The following is a 13,733-nucleotide window of genomic DNA, read 5'->3' as shown; positions in this document are numbered from 1 at the left end:
CATATATATATGTGCCTCTCTATATATGTATGTGTGTGTGTGTGTGTGTGTATGTATGTATTTGTGTTACAACCCCCGGTATGCCCAAATATGGGAGGGAACTCACTACTCCCCCTTTCGGTCTATCCGCTCACTGCAGGAGACCATCCAGGCAGAAAACCATACTTTTAATGTTGCCTTTTTATATTTATCAGCACAAATACAACACACACACACACACACAGAGGCCGCCCCCTCCTTCCTCTCTTCGGGGGGGGGGCATCCCCAGCAGCCCCTCCCTGGCTGATTCCGGAGAGGAGGCTCCGTCTGAAGCGGCGGCAGGAGGCGGTTCCTGCAAGACACGTGTCCCGGGGGAAGAGGGCGGAGCGGGGCTGGTAACACGTGTCTGCCTGGCAGTTGCGGCTTTCCCCGGCCCCGTTTGCCGGGCGGGGGCGGTCCAGAGACGGCTGGAAGGAAGGAAGGAAGGGAGGAAGAGCGGAGCGGCGGAGCTCCATGGCTGCGGTCTACGGCGGTGTGGAAGGGTGAGACGGCCGGGGGAGGCTTCAACCAGCCCCCCCCCCGCGCTTGCCTTCCCCGACTCACCTGGCGCCCAGGTGAGTCGGGGAAGGCGATGCAAGCGCTGGGAGGGGCTGCACTTGCCCCAGATCGGGGAGGGGTCGCTGGAGGGGAGGGGCTTGTCTTGGAGTCCCCCCCTGCCCAATTTGGGGTGGCCGGACCCCAGGCATTGGGTGATCCAAGCCGGAGGAGGGGGCCCTTCTCTGGATCCCCGCTTTGGAGGGGCTCCCTTCAAAAGTGGGTTGGGGGCGTGGAGGGACCCTTTGAAAGCCCTTGGGGGTTGCAACTTTTGCAACAAGCTCCCCAAATCAATCCCCGCGCCCGCCTTTCTCAGCGCTGGCCTCCAGGTGTGGATTGACAAGGGGAGGGGGAGGGGAGGGGCTTGTCTTGGAGTGCCCCCCCCCGCCCAATTGGGATAGCCGCACCCCAGATATTGGATGGTCCAACCCGGTGGGGAAGGGGGCTCTTCCCTGGATCCCCGCTTTGGAGGGGCTCCCTTCAAAAGTGGGTTGGGGGCGTGGAGGGACCCTTTGAAAGCCCTTTGGGTGTTGCAACTTTTGCAACAAACCCCTCCGATTAATCCCCCGCTCGCCTTTCTCAGAGCTGGCCTCCAGGGGCGAATTGACAAGGGGAGGGGTCGGGGGTCCTATGCTCTCCGAGCTCGTTCGGGCTACCTGCAGCCAGCATAAAAGTATATGAATTAGTTTATTATTTACAGATGTTGCTTCTAAAAATAGCCTCCCTGCAGTGAGGTTGGCATCATTTGGGCCCCTCCTCACCTCCCCCCCCCCACCAGGAGGCAAGAGGGACATTTCCCAGGTTGCAAAACGGCTGAGGTCCCATGGGGCTGGGCAGGGCCGCCCTGCAAGGGGGAAGGAAGCCGTGATAGGCATGGCAGGGCGGAGATCAGGCTGCTGGGCCAAAAGTTTGGCTGCCTTCTAAGGGAGGGAACGTTGGAAACCGAGATAGCTGGTTTGCAGATGGTGGCTTGTGAGTTGGGGAGAGGGGGGCTTAAACCGAGGGGCCCATTTTGGTGGCTTAAAACAGGGTTTCTCAATCTTGCAGATGGCTGGACTTCAACTCCCAGAATTCTCCAGGCAGGCAGGCAGGGTTGGTGGGCGGGGCCTTGCTGGTTGGATGAATCTTAGACCAATGATCAGACAATATCCAAGCAAGGAACTGCCCAGCTCAGCCAATACACAATCCGACAATACATAATAACCCAATCAAGGAACCTCCAAGAAGGCTCCCAGCAACCCCTCCTCTCCACACACCCTAGCACTGATGATGTCCTCCAGTTGGGTAATGAAATGTCTACAAGAAAATCACCCAGCTGAGAGTATCAAAGGCCCCCACAGTCATCCTCCTCCTCCTCTTTCTCCTCTTCCTCCTCCTCTCCACACACCCATCAAAGACCACACAGTTCTCCTCCTCTCCACACACCCCATTCCCTTCGAGCACTGATAATGTTCCCTAGTTGGGTAATGAAACGTCTGCAAGAAAATAACCAAGCTCAGAGAGCACCAAGGACCCCCCACAGTTCAACCCTGAGCCCCAAAGGTTCATTATATATATTATATATATATATGCTGGTTTTGTTGTATTCAGGTCTTTTCCCGTGTAAAGTGGGAAAAGACCCACGGGAAAAGACCCGAATACAACAAAACCAGCATACCTACACCCGTGAAAATCTACGAAAACAAATTATATATATATATATATATATATATATATATATATATATATATATATATATTCATTCCCATGGAATGTTTAGGTGAGCATACACAGGTAGTCCTTGACTTACAACCATTTGTTTAGCGACCATTCAAAGTTACAACAGCACTGAAAAAAGCGACTTATGACCATTTTCCACCCTGACAGTCGTTGCATCCTCCCCCTGGTCATGTATATCAAAATTCGGACTCATACTTATGACTGTTGCATCCTCCCGGGGCCACGTGACCCACTTTTGAGACCTTCTGGCAATCAGAGTCCATGGGGAAGCCAGATTCACTTAACAACCATGTGTCTAACTTACCAACGGTGGCCAGAAAGGTTGCAAAATGAGGCAAAGCTCACATAAACAACTGTCTCACTTAATGATAGAGATTTTGGGCTGCATTGTGGTCATAGGTCGAGGACTTGACTGACCTCTGCCAAGCTGGGCAGCAGACCCGCCTCCTGCAGCCCCTCAAGTGGGATTTTCCTTCCCCTGCAGGGGGGGGACCCACTCCAAGGTGGTGCTGCTCTGTGAAGATGGCAAGATCCTGGCCCAGACCGAGGGGCCCTGCACCAACCACTGGGTGAGGATGGGGCCCTTCTTGGGGGGGGGGAGGGAAAATGTGAGTAGGGGGGGGCGCTAGATCCTGCTTTCGTTCCTATGCATGTAGAAAAAAAACTCCCAGCTCTGACGATCTTCCTTGGGAAGGTCGCTCTGGAAAATACTATTTCAATAGCAACAGCCCTTCTACCGCTTCACAGCCGTTTCCAGCCCCCTCTAAGGGGTTTACAGGGTCAGCATCCCCCCCCCCCCAAACTGGGTCCTCATTCGACCCACCTAGGAAGGAGAGAAGGCTTGAGCTGGTCAGATAGATAGATAGATAGATAGATAGATAGATAGATAGATAGATGATAGATAGATAGATAGATAGATAGATAGATAGATAGATGATAGATAGATGATAGATAGATAGATAGATAGATCGATTAGATAGATAAGATAGATAAGATAGATAGATAGATGATAGATAGATAGATAGATAGATAGATAGATAGATAGATACATGATAGATAGATAGATGATAGATAGATAGATAGATAGATAGATAGATAGATAGATAGATAGATGATAGATAGATAGATGATAGATAGATGATAGATAGATAGATAGATAGATAGATAGATAGATAGATAGATAGATAGATAGATGATAGATAGATAAGATAGATAAGATAGACAGACAGACAGACAGACAGATAGATAGGTGGATCGATCAATTAGATAGAGTGGATAGTTTAGATAGAGTAGATAGACAGATAGACAGACAGACAGATATAGATGATCGATCGATCGATTAGAGTAGATAGATAGATGATAGATAGATAGATAGATAGATAGAGTAGATAGATGATAGATAGATAGAGTAGATAGATTGATAAATAGATGATAGATATAGAGAGATAGAGTAGATAGATAGATGATAGAGAGATAGAGTAGATAGAGAGGTAGATGATAGAGAGTAGATAGATAGATAAATAGATGAGAGATAGAGTAGATAGATAGATAGATAGATAGATAGATGATAGAGAGAGAGAGAGAGAGAGAGAGAGAGAGAGAGAGAGAGGGAGATAAGATAGCCGGCAGCTGCCACCTATTGGCTGTGCTTGGCAGGGCTGTGTTTTTTATTGCCAGATGCCAGATGCCTGGGCTTGAGAGGGGGGGGAGGCCCAAAGGAGACACCCCCTCTCCAATAGAGATGGGGGGGGGAGCAGCATTGAGGGAAGTTGTTGTGAAGCTCAGTTAAGATACAGTGAGAATCCCAGGGGCAGAGGGAGAGCCGGGTATATTTAAATACGGGTGTGAGCACCTTAAGTGTGCAAGGAGGGGCGTAAGTGTGCAAATGGAAGGTTGTCTCTTTCTCCCCTCGGGGCGAGAAGCTGGTTGGCTCGGACGCCTGCCTGGAACGGATAGACGCCATGGTCCAAGATGCCAAAAGGAAGGCTGGGGGCGACCCCCATGTTCCCCTTCGATCGCTGGTGAGTCTCCCGCCCCCTTTCCATTAAAGCCCCACCCCACCCCGGTTGTCATTCTGCAGCCACTCAAGGGCTTTAGGGAACTGCCCAGGGCAGGTGGGTGAAAGAAGGTAATGTCAGGGTCCCAAACAGCATCCGAAAGGAAAACCGGAGTCCAAGGCAAAGTACTGTTCAAATTTACGAAAAGAGCCATGTTGGCACATCTGGGAAAACCCGAATCTGAAGGCTTCCCGGTTTTCCCCACCCCGTAGAAAGTTCAAAGTCTTGCCCCCCCCACACCCACAAGTCCATCACATGATCCACTCTTCCCCTGCCACGCTGGCAGTTCCACCCATCCAGTTCTGGTCAGGTGCAGAGGTGCAGAGACAAAGGATGACCTTGGCTTTCTAGAAAGAATTTTGTTATGGCTGCATGTCAGCTAACTCCGTACAATCCCCCCTTCACATTTTCCCACAACAGAAAAAATGCATAGTAGAATAGTAGAAAGTGTGGCAGGCCAAAGATCCAAAAGAAAAGGTGGCTGCAGGCCTGACAGGTAGGTATGTTGGCATCCCCATGCGTGGGACATGAGGTTGGGATGCAAGCCCCCTTGGCACTGTTTTTGTGATGTTGCCACTTGCCAGTCAACATCTTGGCATCGTCCTGGTTAGCTGTATGCAGAGATAACAGTTGGAAGGGACCTTGGAGGTCTTCCAATCTGACCCTACTCAAGCAGGAGATCCTTACAGAATAATAGAGTTGGAAGGGACCTTGAAGGTCTTCTAGTCTGACCCCTTGCTCAAGCAGGAGTCTCTATTATCATCCCGGACAAACGGCTGTCCAGTCTCCCCTTAAAATCCTCCAGTGATGGAGCACCCACAACTTCTGGAGGCAACTTCTGTTCCCCTGGTTAATTGTCCTGACTGTTAGGAAGTTTCTCCTTAGTTCCAGGTTGCTCCTCTCCTTGATTAGTTTCCATCCGTTGTTCCTCGTGCCCCCTTCAGGGGCTTTGGAAAATAAGTTGCACCCCCTCTTCTTTGGGGCAGCCCCTCAAATATTGGAACACCGCATCACATCACCCCTGGTCCTTCTTTTCATTTAAGTAGACCTACCCAATTCTCCTCTTCCCTTGGGTAGTGAGAGGCCCTCAACCCCAGTGGAAGCGGAAGAAGGAATGGCTTCCTTCTTGAGCTTCCAGCCCCAGAAACCCAGGGAGTTTATTCGAAATTGATTTGTGGCTGGGGGCTCACAGCGTGGCTGCCTGTGGCTGCAGGGCCTCTCCCTGAGTGGAGGGGAGCAGAAGGAAGCCATCCAGAAGCTCATTGAGGACATGAAGAGGCGCTTCCCCCATCTGAGCGAGAATTACTTTATCACCACTGATGCCATTGGAGCCATGGCCACTGCTACCAACACCGGTAAGCCTTCCTTTCTTTCCTTCCTTCCTTCTTTCCTTCCTTTCCTTCCTTCCCTCCATCCCTATTCCTTCCCTCCCTCCTATTCCTTCCCTCCTTTCTTTCCTTCCCTCCTATTCCTTCCCTCCTTCCCTCTCTCCCTCCCCTTGATCCCTATTCCTTCCCTCTCACCCTCCATCCCTTCTATTCCTTTCCTTCCTTCTTTCCTTTCCTTCCTTCCTTCCCTACCTCGGTCCCTATTCCTTCCCTCCCTCCTATTCCTTTCCTCCTTCCCTTCCTTCCCTTCTTCCTATTCCTTCTCTCCCTCCCTTCTTCCTATTCCTTCCCTCCTTTCCTCCCTCCCTTCTCCTGGGTCTCTCTGAGTTTGCTTATTTATTTGCAGGCCCTTCATAACCCAAATAGCTCACATCATCAGTGCAAGGAAGTAGGGGGGGGGGGGCTTTCCCTCCCAATTTTGTGGTTTCCTCTTTGACGGTTCCTTGATTCTGGGTTTTTGCTGGATGGTTTGTCTGGTGTTAATCCCTGTTTATCTGGGTGTTGGGGCTGCTTCTGGTCTTTTTGTTCCCTCCTTAGCTTTTGCATTGTCTCTTTTTAACAGTGCGTAAATGTGGTTTACTTTTATGTGCCTATTGATGACCGACTTGTCCAAGTGCCAGGAATTCTCCAGCATTTTTAGATTTAGCTTGGTTTTAGGAGGCTCCGATTCTTGTGGGAAGTTGGGTTTTATTTGATAGCGGAGCACTTGATTAGTTTCGGTGTTTTTTCAAAAAGAATTGTTTTTCTGAGTTCCCATTGTTGCTTCTGCTGATGAGGTTATCCACGGAGGATACTACAGGCAGTCCTCAACTTACGACCACAATTGAGGCCAAAATTTATGTTGCTACATGAGAAATTTGTTCAGTGAATTTTGCCTCATTTTATGACCTTCCTTGCCAGAGTTGTTAAGCTGTCCATCACTGCCATTCTTAAATAAGTAACATGATTGCTAAAAAGGGGCCGAAATTACTTGAACCACCAATACAGATAGTTCTCGACTTACGACGGTTTCTTTAGTGATTGTTTGAAGTTATAACAGCACTGAAAAGAGTTACTTAGGGCCATTTTTCACACTTATGACCGTTGCATCGTCATCCAACTCCCTTCGTGGGTCTTTCTTTCCCCTCCAGGTGGTGTGGTGCTCATCTCGGGAACAGGCTCCAACTGCAAACTCATCAATCCTGATGGCTCCCAGATCAGCTGTGGAGGATGGGGCCACATGATGGGGGATGAAGGATCAGGTGAGGAAACAGCCCCCCTGATCCAGGATCTCCCTAACAGATCCTTTTGCACTTCTGGATTTGGAAGATGGCAAAAGTCCGATCACTGTTTCTCTGACATGGGCAGATTGGCCAGAAAAACACCGGGATCTCTTGGGAGATTCAGACCTTAACAGATTAACAGAGTTGGAAGGGACCTTGGAGGTTATCCAGTCCAACCCCCTGTCCAAACAGGAGTCCCTACACCATTTCTGACAGATGGCAGTCCAGTCACCCCTTGAAAGCCTCCAGGGATGAAGCTCCCACAACTTCCAAAGGCAACTTCTGTTCCAATGGTTGATTGTTCTCACCTTCAGAAAATTCCTCCTTATTTCCAGCTTGAATCTCTCCTTGGTCAGTTTCCATCCATTATTCCTTGTCTGGCCCTCAGGTAACTTAGAAAATAGCTTGACCCCCTAACTCCTCTGTGGGGCAGCCCCTCAAGTATTGGAAGATGCTCTCCTGTCTCCCCTGGTCCTTCTCCTCACTAGACCAGCCAGGCCCAGTTCCTGCAACCGTTTATTGTATGTTCGAGTCTCCAGTCTCCAGACCTTCTCCCATATCCAGCTTCTTCTGGGCTGGATCCTGTCACCTTGCCCCATCTCTCTCGATGGTGATATTTGAGATTCCAGAACCCTCTTTTGACCCTCCACCAGGTCATGACTTAGAAGAACTTCATTGTCACTTTGAAAGTACGCTAATCGGCAGAGATGAAAATGACATTTCCTTGCATGCATCTTTCTGTGGAGGACATGTGGGCTTTCCCTCTAAGAGGAAGAAGGGGCCGGGGATGTGGCCAAGGATGCAGAACACCCCCCCCCCCCCGGGAGCTTCCCACAGAACTTTGGAATTGATTGGCTATTTTGTCCAGAACATAGATAAACGTGGAGGCTTGCAATAGCGGGGAATATCTGTTGCTCTGGTGTGCTTAACGAAACGTTTGGAAACCGACCCACAAGCTCAGAGGAGGAACCTTCACCCTCAGAAACACGGGGGGGGGGGGGGGGGGGGACAACTAATTTTTCCGCTTCCCCTTTTGCTGTGACGGTAAATTTGAAAATTCCCTACAAGCCGTAAATAAAAATAGCCAGGGTCTGCTAACTGCGAATGTTTCCTTGAGGATCTGTCATTCTTGCTGGTTAAGTTTTACTTCCTGCAGGGATGCTTTTAGGAAGATGCAGAATAGCAGAGTGGGAAGGGACCTTGGAGGTCTTCTAGTCCAGCCCCCTGCTCAAGCAGAAGACCCTTTTGTTGCCGAGTGCCAAACAATGCAGGGCTTGTGTGCAACAGGGCCAGCACCCATGATGCAAAACGCGCCTCCGCATCCGCGCATCCCCCCCCCCCTGCTCAGTGCAGTACCGGAAAGCCTCCGGAGCCTGTGGAGGGTGGAAACGGCCTTCCCTGGCCCTCCGGAAGGCCAAAAATCAGCTGGCGCACATTGGAGCTGATGGCTCAGGTGCCGGGAGATATGGCTCCGCGTGCCCCCCGTGGCTCACATGCTGTAGGGTTGCCATCAGGGCTCTTATCATTTCAGACAAACGGATGTCCAGGGTCTTCTTGAAAACCTCCGATGACGGAGCCCCCCCCCCCCCCGTTTTATCTAGGCGTGTGTCTCAGTTCTGACAGGGCAGCGGCTTCCTTGGGAGCCCAGGGCCCTGAGATTAATGCGCTGCGTGGCTGGGGATGAAAGCAAAGTCCAGCCCACAGGCTGACCGTCTCTTTTGGCCTCTGGCAGCTTATTGGATTGCCCACCGGGCTGTGAAAATTGTGTTTGACGGCTTGGACAACCTGGAGGCCCCACCGCACAACATCAGCTACGTCAAGCAAGCCATGTTTGACTACTTCCAGGTAAGCAAAAGGTCTCCGCCCTCCCCCCACCTTCATCATCGCCCTCCTCTGGTGGGGGACTGGCGCCTGTGGGAGTGGGAGGGCAGACCAAAGCCGTAGGTCCAGCTAAAGCAGGAAGCCTCCCATTGGGAAGGCTGTAGATACCCAAGGGGGGGGGATACACAGGAGTGAAATCAACTTACCTTTGCTACCGGTTCGGTAGTAATGTGAGCGTGTACATTGCCTCCGCTCGCACACATTGCCTCCACGCATGCGCAGGATCTTCCGTGCATGCACAAAGGGTCAAAAACAGACGTGGTGGTGTCTGGGCGGGTGGGCGGAGCCTGCTACTGAGCGTGCCTGCAAAGGTAAGCGAACAGCTGTCTCCCAAGTACTGCCATGTTCCACTATCCAGTTGTTGGCCTTTCTGATCAACACTTGTTAAATCTGGGTGTCATGTGGCAGGTGCCTGTCTGATTGGATTCTAAAGTCCCAGACCAGTTCAGCTCCCTCCTTTTTTATCGTTACGTCTATTTTAAGCTCCCACCAGTTCTTGCTTGCAGACAAATCCTATTCCTTGCAAATCTTCCAATGCACCATTGTTGCCACTTTTGTCATGCTGTTGCTTCTAGTGAGTCGGAGTGGTCTTCTTGCAGCAGCTAACTAGGTAGTCCAAATCATTTTTATTGTAACGTGATGTTTGGGAAGAGGAAAAGGAGAAAGAAAAGGAAAAAAAAGGAAGGATAGAAGAAAAAGGAAAGTTTTCTTCATGTTTTCCCACAGGTTTCCGACCGAATGGGGCTCCTAACTCACCTCTACAGGACCTTTGAGAAGTCCAAGTTTGCAGGGTTCTGCCGGAAACTGGCTGAAGGTGGGCTGCAGGTCAAAGGGATGAGTAACTTTAGGATGCCAGGGAAAAAACTGCAGGGTCCCTTCTCAGGCTGATGCTTAATCAAGTTCTTGGACTGTGCTGAGTCAGCAGAGGAAAGATTTTCCCGTCAGTAGTGGGTGGTTGCAGGATTGGGGAATTCTGGGAGCTGAAGTCCACTCATCTTGACACTGCCAGGTTAAGACACAACTGATTTTGTGTATCACAAGGCGTGAACAGCTATTAGTGGCTGGGGGATTCTGGGAGTGGAAGTCCATCTACCTTAAAGCACGCCGGCTAGGGGATCCTGGGAGTTGAAGTCCACTCAAGTTGTGAAACGTGAGACACCGATTAGGCAATCAAAAAGGAAAATCGGACTTCTGTTGTGAAAGTGACGGGAGACGCCCAGTGTTGGAGACCCTGTTCTTATGCTGTTCAGCTCCAAAAGTGCCCGGTTAGGCTGGCCTACAGATACTCTGACACAATCCCTAGATAGATTATTTTCACCCAAGTCGCGTCTGTAAGAAAGGACCATGCTGGGGGAGTGTGCATATTGCAGGCTGGTCGGGGAGGCGCGAGAGAAGGATCAAACCGTTTCTCCGTCTCTTCCATAGGTGCCAAGGCTGGGGACCCCCTGTGCCGCTACATTTTCCACAAGGCTGGAGAAGTCCTGGCACGGCATATCGTGGCCATCCTGCCCAAAATTGACCAGGTAACTCAACTTGGGGTGGACAGGAGGAAAGGGGCAGGATTGGGGGCAGTTGCTGCTTCTTTTCTCTAATTCGCACACCCCCAAAGTTAATTTGGGCTTATGAAGCAGCCCTATTGATCCTAACCCTGGGATATAATTGCCGGGGGGTGGGAGAGAGGTTCAGGGGTCTCCCAAGGATGAAGACTGAAGGAACTGGATCCAAGCTGGCTTCTAGCAGGAGACGCATCCTTCTCTGGATCCCTTGCTCTAAGGCTAAACCCTCGTGTGGTTTGGCATCTTGTGTGAATCCAGCCATTGGTGGCTTGTTTGATAAACTCTGGCATAGGTACCAACCAAGAAAAAGGACAAAACAATAAAAACACAGTTTTTTCCCTCGTGCCTCACACCTAATCCTCATGGTACTAACACAGAGTTCCCAAACCTTTCTTCGTGGAACTGCAAGGTGTTTGTGTTTGTCTGTTGGGAGGGGATGGCTTGTGCTCGTCCGCCTCTTCCGCGACCCGGTTCCAAACAGCTCACTTCCCTGTAGTAGTAGCAGCTTAACATCTGTGTGTATCTACCCACGGAGCATGGTTGGGCCCAGCAAAAGTAAAGGTGGTGATGGGTTGACAAGCCCCAAATCTGATTGTTGGTAACCGACATAGCAATGGATATATTGCTCCGCCATTGCATTGGCTCTCTCAGCAGATCCATTGGTAGCAGGGTGATAAGCTAAGCTGAAAGCGCCAGGGATGACATATTTATCCTTATTATATTCTTTACTTCCCTACTGCTGTTATTCCCAGAAAATAAGACAGGCTCTTATTTTCTTTTGACCCCCAAAATAAACATTTGGCCTTATTTTCAGGGAGGTCTTATTATTTTTGAGGTGCAGGAGGCGGATAGCGTGGTCACCTCATGGCTGCTGCTGTGATGCAATATTTTTGGGGAGGGTTTATTTTAGCCCGTACGCTCATTATCCAGGGAGGTCTTATTTTCAGGGAAACGGGGGGGGGGGGGGGTATTATCGGTATGATTATTATTATTATTCTTTCTGTTGTTTTGCAAGTACACGGAGTGCTTCTACAGTGGGATCTCGGGTGCCGAGCGTAATCCGGTCCAGGACTTCGTTCGGCACCTGATTTGTGACCAGAAGCAAGACTGGCTGCGTATGTACGCACACACAAAAAATGGCACGGAGGGGAAACTTGCCGCGGCTGTGTTTATTCGGCACCTGAGGATATGTTCGTGAGCCGAGTGCAACATTTAGTGGATTTTTTCGGTCGGCATCAGAATTATTCGTAGTCTGAGCCATTCGGGACCCGAGGTTCCACTGTACACCAGACAATTCCTTGTGTGACTAATCACAGAGGGCCAATTGTGGAAAGGAAAGTCGTAAAACGAGGCACAACCCAAGTAACAAGTGTCTTGCTTGGCAACAGAAATTCTGGGCCCAATTGCACTCATAAATCGAGGACCACCCGTAACCCGGACAGAGGGGGCATTCAAGACGGCCCACAGATCCCCACGGTTTCTGATGCTTGTTTCCTTGCAGATCTTACTCCAAGGGGACTTGGGATTGCCCGTCGTCTGCGTGGGGTCCGTGTGGAACAGCTGGGAGATGATGAGAGACGGTGAGGACCCCGATTGCAGCAAGGCTGAATGTGCTTCTGGATCAGCTGCAACCCCTCGGCCACTTTTAAGAGTGTAAACTTCAAAGCTGGCTGGGGAATTCTGGGAGTTGAAGTCCACCAGTCTTAAAAGTGGCCAAGGTTGGAGACTCCTGCCCCAGTGAAAAGGAGGGGCAGCGTCAGCTTAAAAATCTTGAGCTGCCCATGAAGTAGGCAATGCAACCGAGTGGGCGCGGTGGGGAGGGGAGGGGGCTTCCCTTGTGCACGCAGATGGACCCTGGACCCTGCTTGAGCTGACGGGAGAAAGGATCCACTGGCTCTCTTCTCATGACAGCAGGGTTCCAGGATTTGGGGGCTGCCACCAAGAAGAGGGGCTCAAACTATTCTCCAAAGGCAAGAGAAGCAGCAACGGGTGGAAACTAATCCAGGAGAGAAGCAACCTGGAACTAAGGAGACATTTCTTGACAGTGAGAACAATTAGCAAGTGGAACTGCTTGCCACCAGAAGTTGTGAATGCTCCAAGTTTTTAAGAAGAGATTGGATAACCCTTTGTCTGAAGTGGCGTAGGGTTTCCTGCCTGAGCAGGGGTTCAGACTAGATGACCTTCAAGGTCTCTTCCAACTCTGCTCTCCTGTTCTTCCAGGATTCACCCAGGTCCTCAGCCAGGCGCACAGCCAGCAGCTCAACATGGCTTTCTCCACGTTCAGCCTACTGAAACTGAAGCAGTCCTCGGCCCTGGGAGGGGCCAGCCTGGGGGCCAAGCACATCGGTCAGGCCGTCCCTCTGGACTACAAAGCCAACGTGGACGTCTTCTACACGCACTCCTTTGCCTAGAGACGGGCAACTCCAGACCACCCGGGGGGGGGGGGGGGGGGAGATTCAAAACCTGGACTCTCTGCTGCTTTGGGAGGGCCCTGTTTGTAAGGGCAGGTCACACACACACACACACACACACTGACTAATGTAGTGGTCTCAGTGGCCATACCCTCCCCCAGCAGAGTGCCTGGATACAGGGAGCCCTTAACAGCCATCCATGTAGCAGGGGGGTTGGAGTAGACCTCTAGGATCCCTCCGAATTCTGTTATTCTGTTACCACCCTTCATTAAATGACCGTTCAAATTACAATGGCACTGAAAAAAAGGAACTTGTGACCGTTTTTCACACTTATGACCATTGCAACATTCCGTGATCACATGATCAAACTTCAGACGCTCAACACCTCATATTTATGACGGTTGCAGCGTTCCGGGGGTCACGTGATCCTCTTTTGCGACCACCTGACAAGGAAAGCCAATGGGGAAGCCGGATTCGCTTAGCCACTGTGTTACTAACTTAAGCACCAAAGCGATTCACTTAATAACTGGCAGAGAAGGTTGTAAAATGGGGGCAAAGCTCACTTAACAGCCGTCTGTCTTAGCAATGGAAATTTGGGGCTCTGTTGTGCTCTCCCTGTCCTGCAAGCTTGCAAGGAGGTTGGAGTCCGGCCAGCTCTTGCTAATCCCAGACCGAATGTGCCCAAAGACCTGCGACTGGGGGACTGTCACCAGCTGGAGGGTCAAGAACCCGGGGCCTAAACTAAGCAAAGGCATTGAAGCCCCCCCCCCCCCCCCCGTAAAGCTTGACTGATGTTTTGCAACAGAGTCTTGCCCCATAGCTTTTCCCGCTTCCCAGGCTGTCTTGCCAGCTGCCCCTGACCCGTTGCCCCCACCCCCACCCCACC

The 13,733-nt window shown here is 50.8% G+C and overlaps 1 protein-coding gene across 2 annotated transcripts; it reads left to right on the top strand.

Annotated features, from left to right (window-relative positions):
* The first annotated feature begins 369 nt into the window (after positions 1 to 369).
* NAGK (N-acetylglucosamine kinase) lies at positions 370 to 13,522 on the top strand. Of its 2 annotated transcripts, none has more exons than XM_081959318.1 (10): positions 370 to 521; positions 2,777 to 2,861; positions 4,215 to 4,313; positions 5,563 to 5,704; positions 6,868 to 6,978; positions 8,732 to 8,844; positions 9,607 to 9,694; positions 10,306 to 10,403; positions 11,938 to 12,016; positions 12,657 to 13,522. In XM_081959318.1, exons 1-10 carry the CDS (start codon positions 493 to 495, stop codon positions 12,845 to 12,847), a joined length of 1,035 nt encoding a protein of 344 aa, XP_081815444.1. In that variant the 5' UTR covers positions 370 to 492; the 3' UTR covers positions 12,848 to 13,522. The 2 variants fall into 2 exon arrangements, with proteins under 2 accessions (XP_081815444.1, XP_081815445.1); XM_081959319.1 differs by having other exon boundaries at positions 464 to 593.
* Positions 13,523 to 13,733: the final 211 nt, after the last annotated feature.

The sequence above is a fragment of the Natrix helvetica genome, assembly GCF_964273705.1.
Source record: "Natrix helvetica genome assembly, chromosome: 7".
Classification (NCBI taxonomy): domain Eukaryota; kingdom Metazoa; phylum Chordata; class Lepidosauria; order Squamata; family Natricidae; genus Natrix; species Natrix helvetica.
The sequence above is the reverse complement of the archived record's forward strand: the minus strand, read 5'-3'. Positions and strand labels throughout refer to the sequence as shown.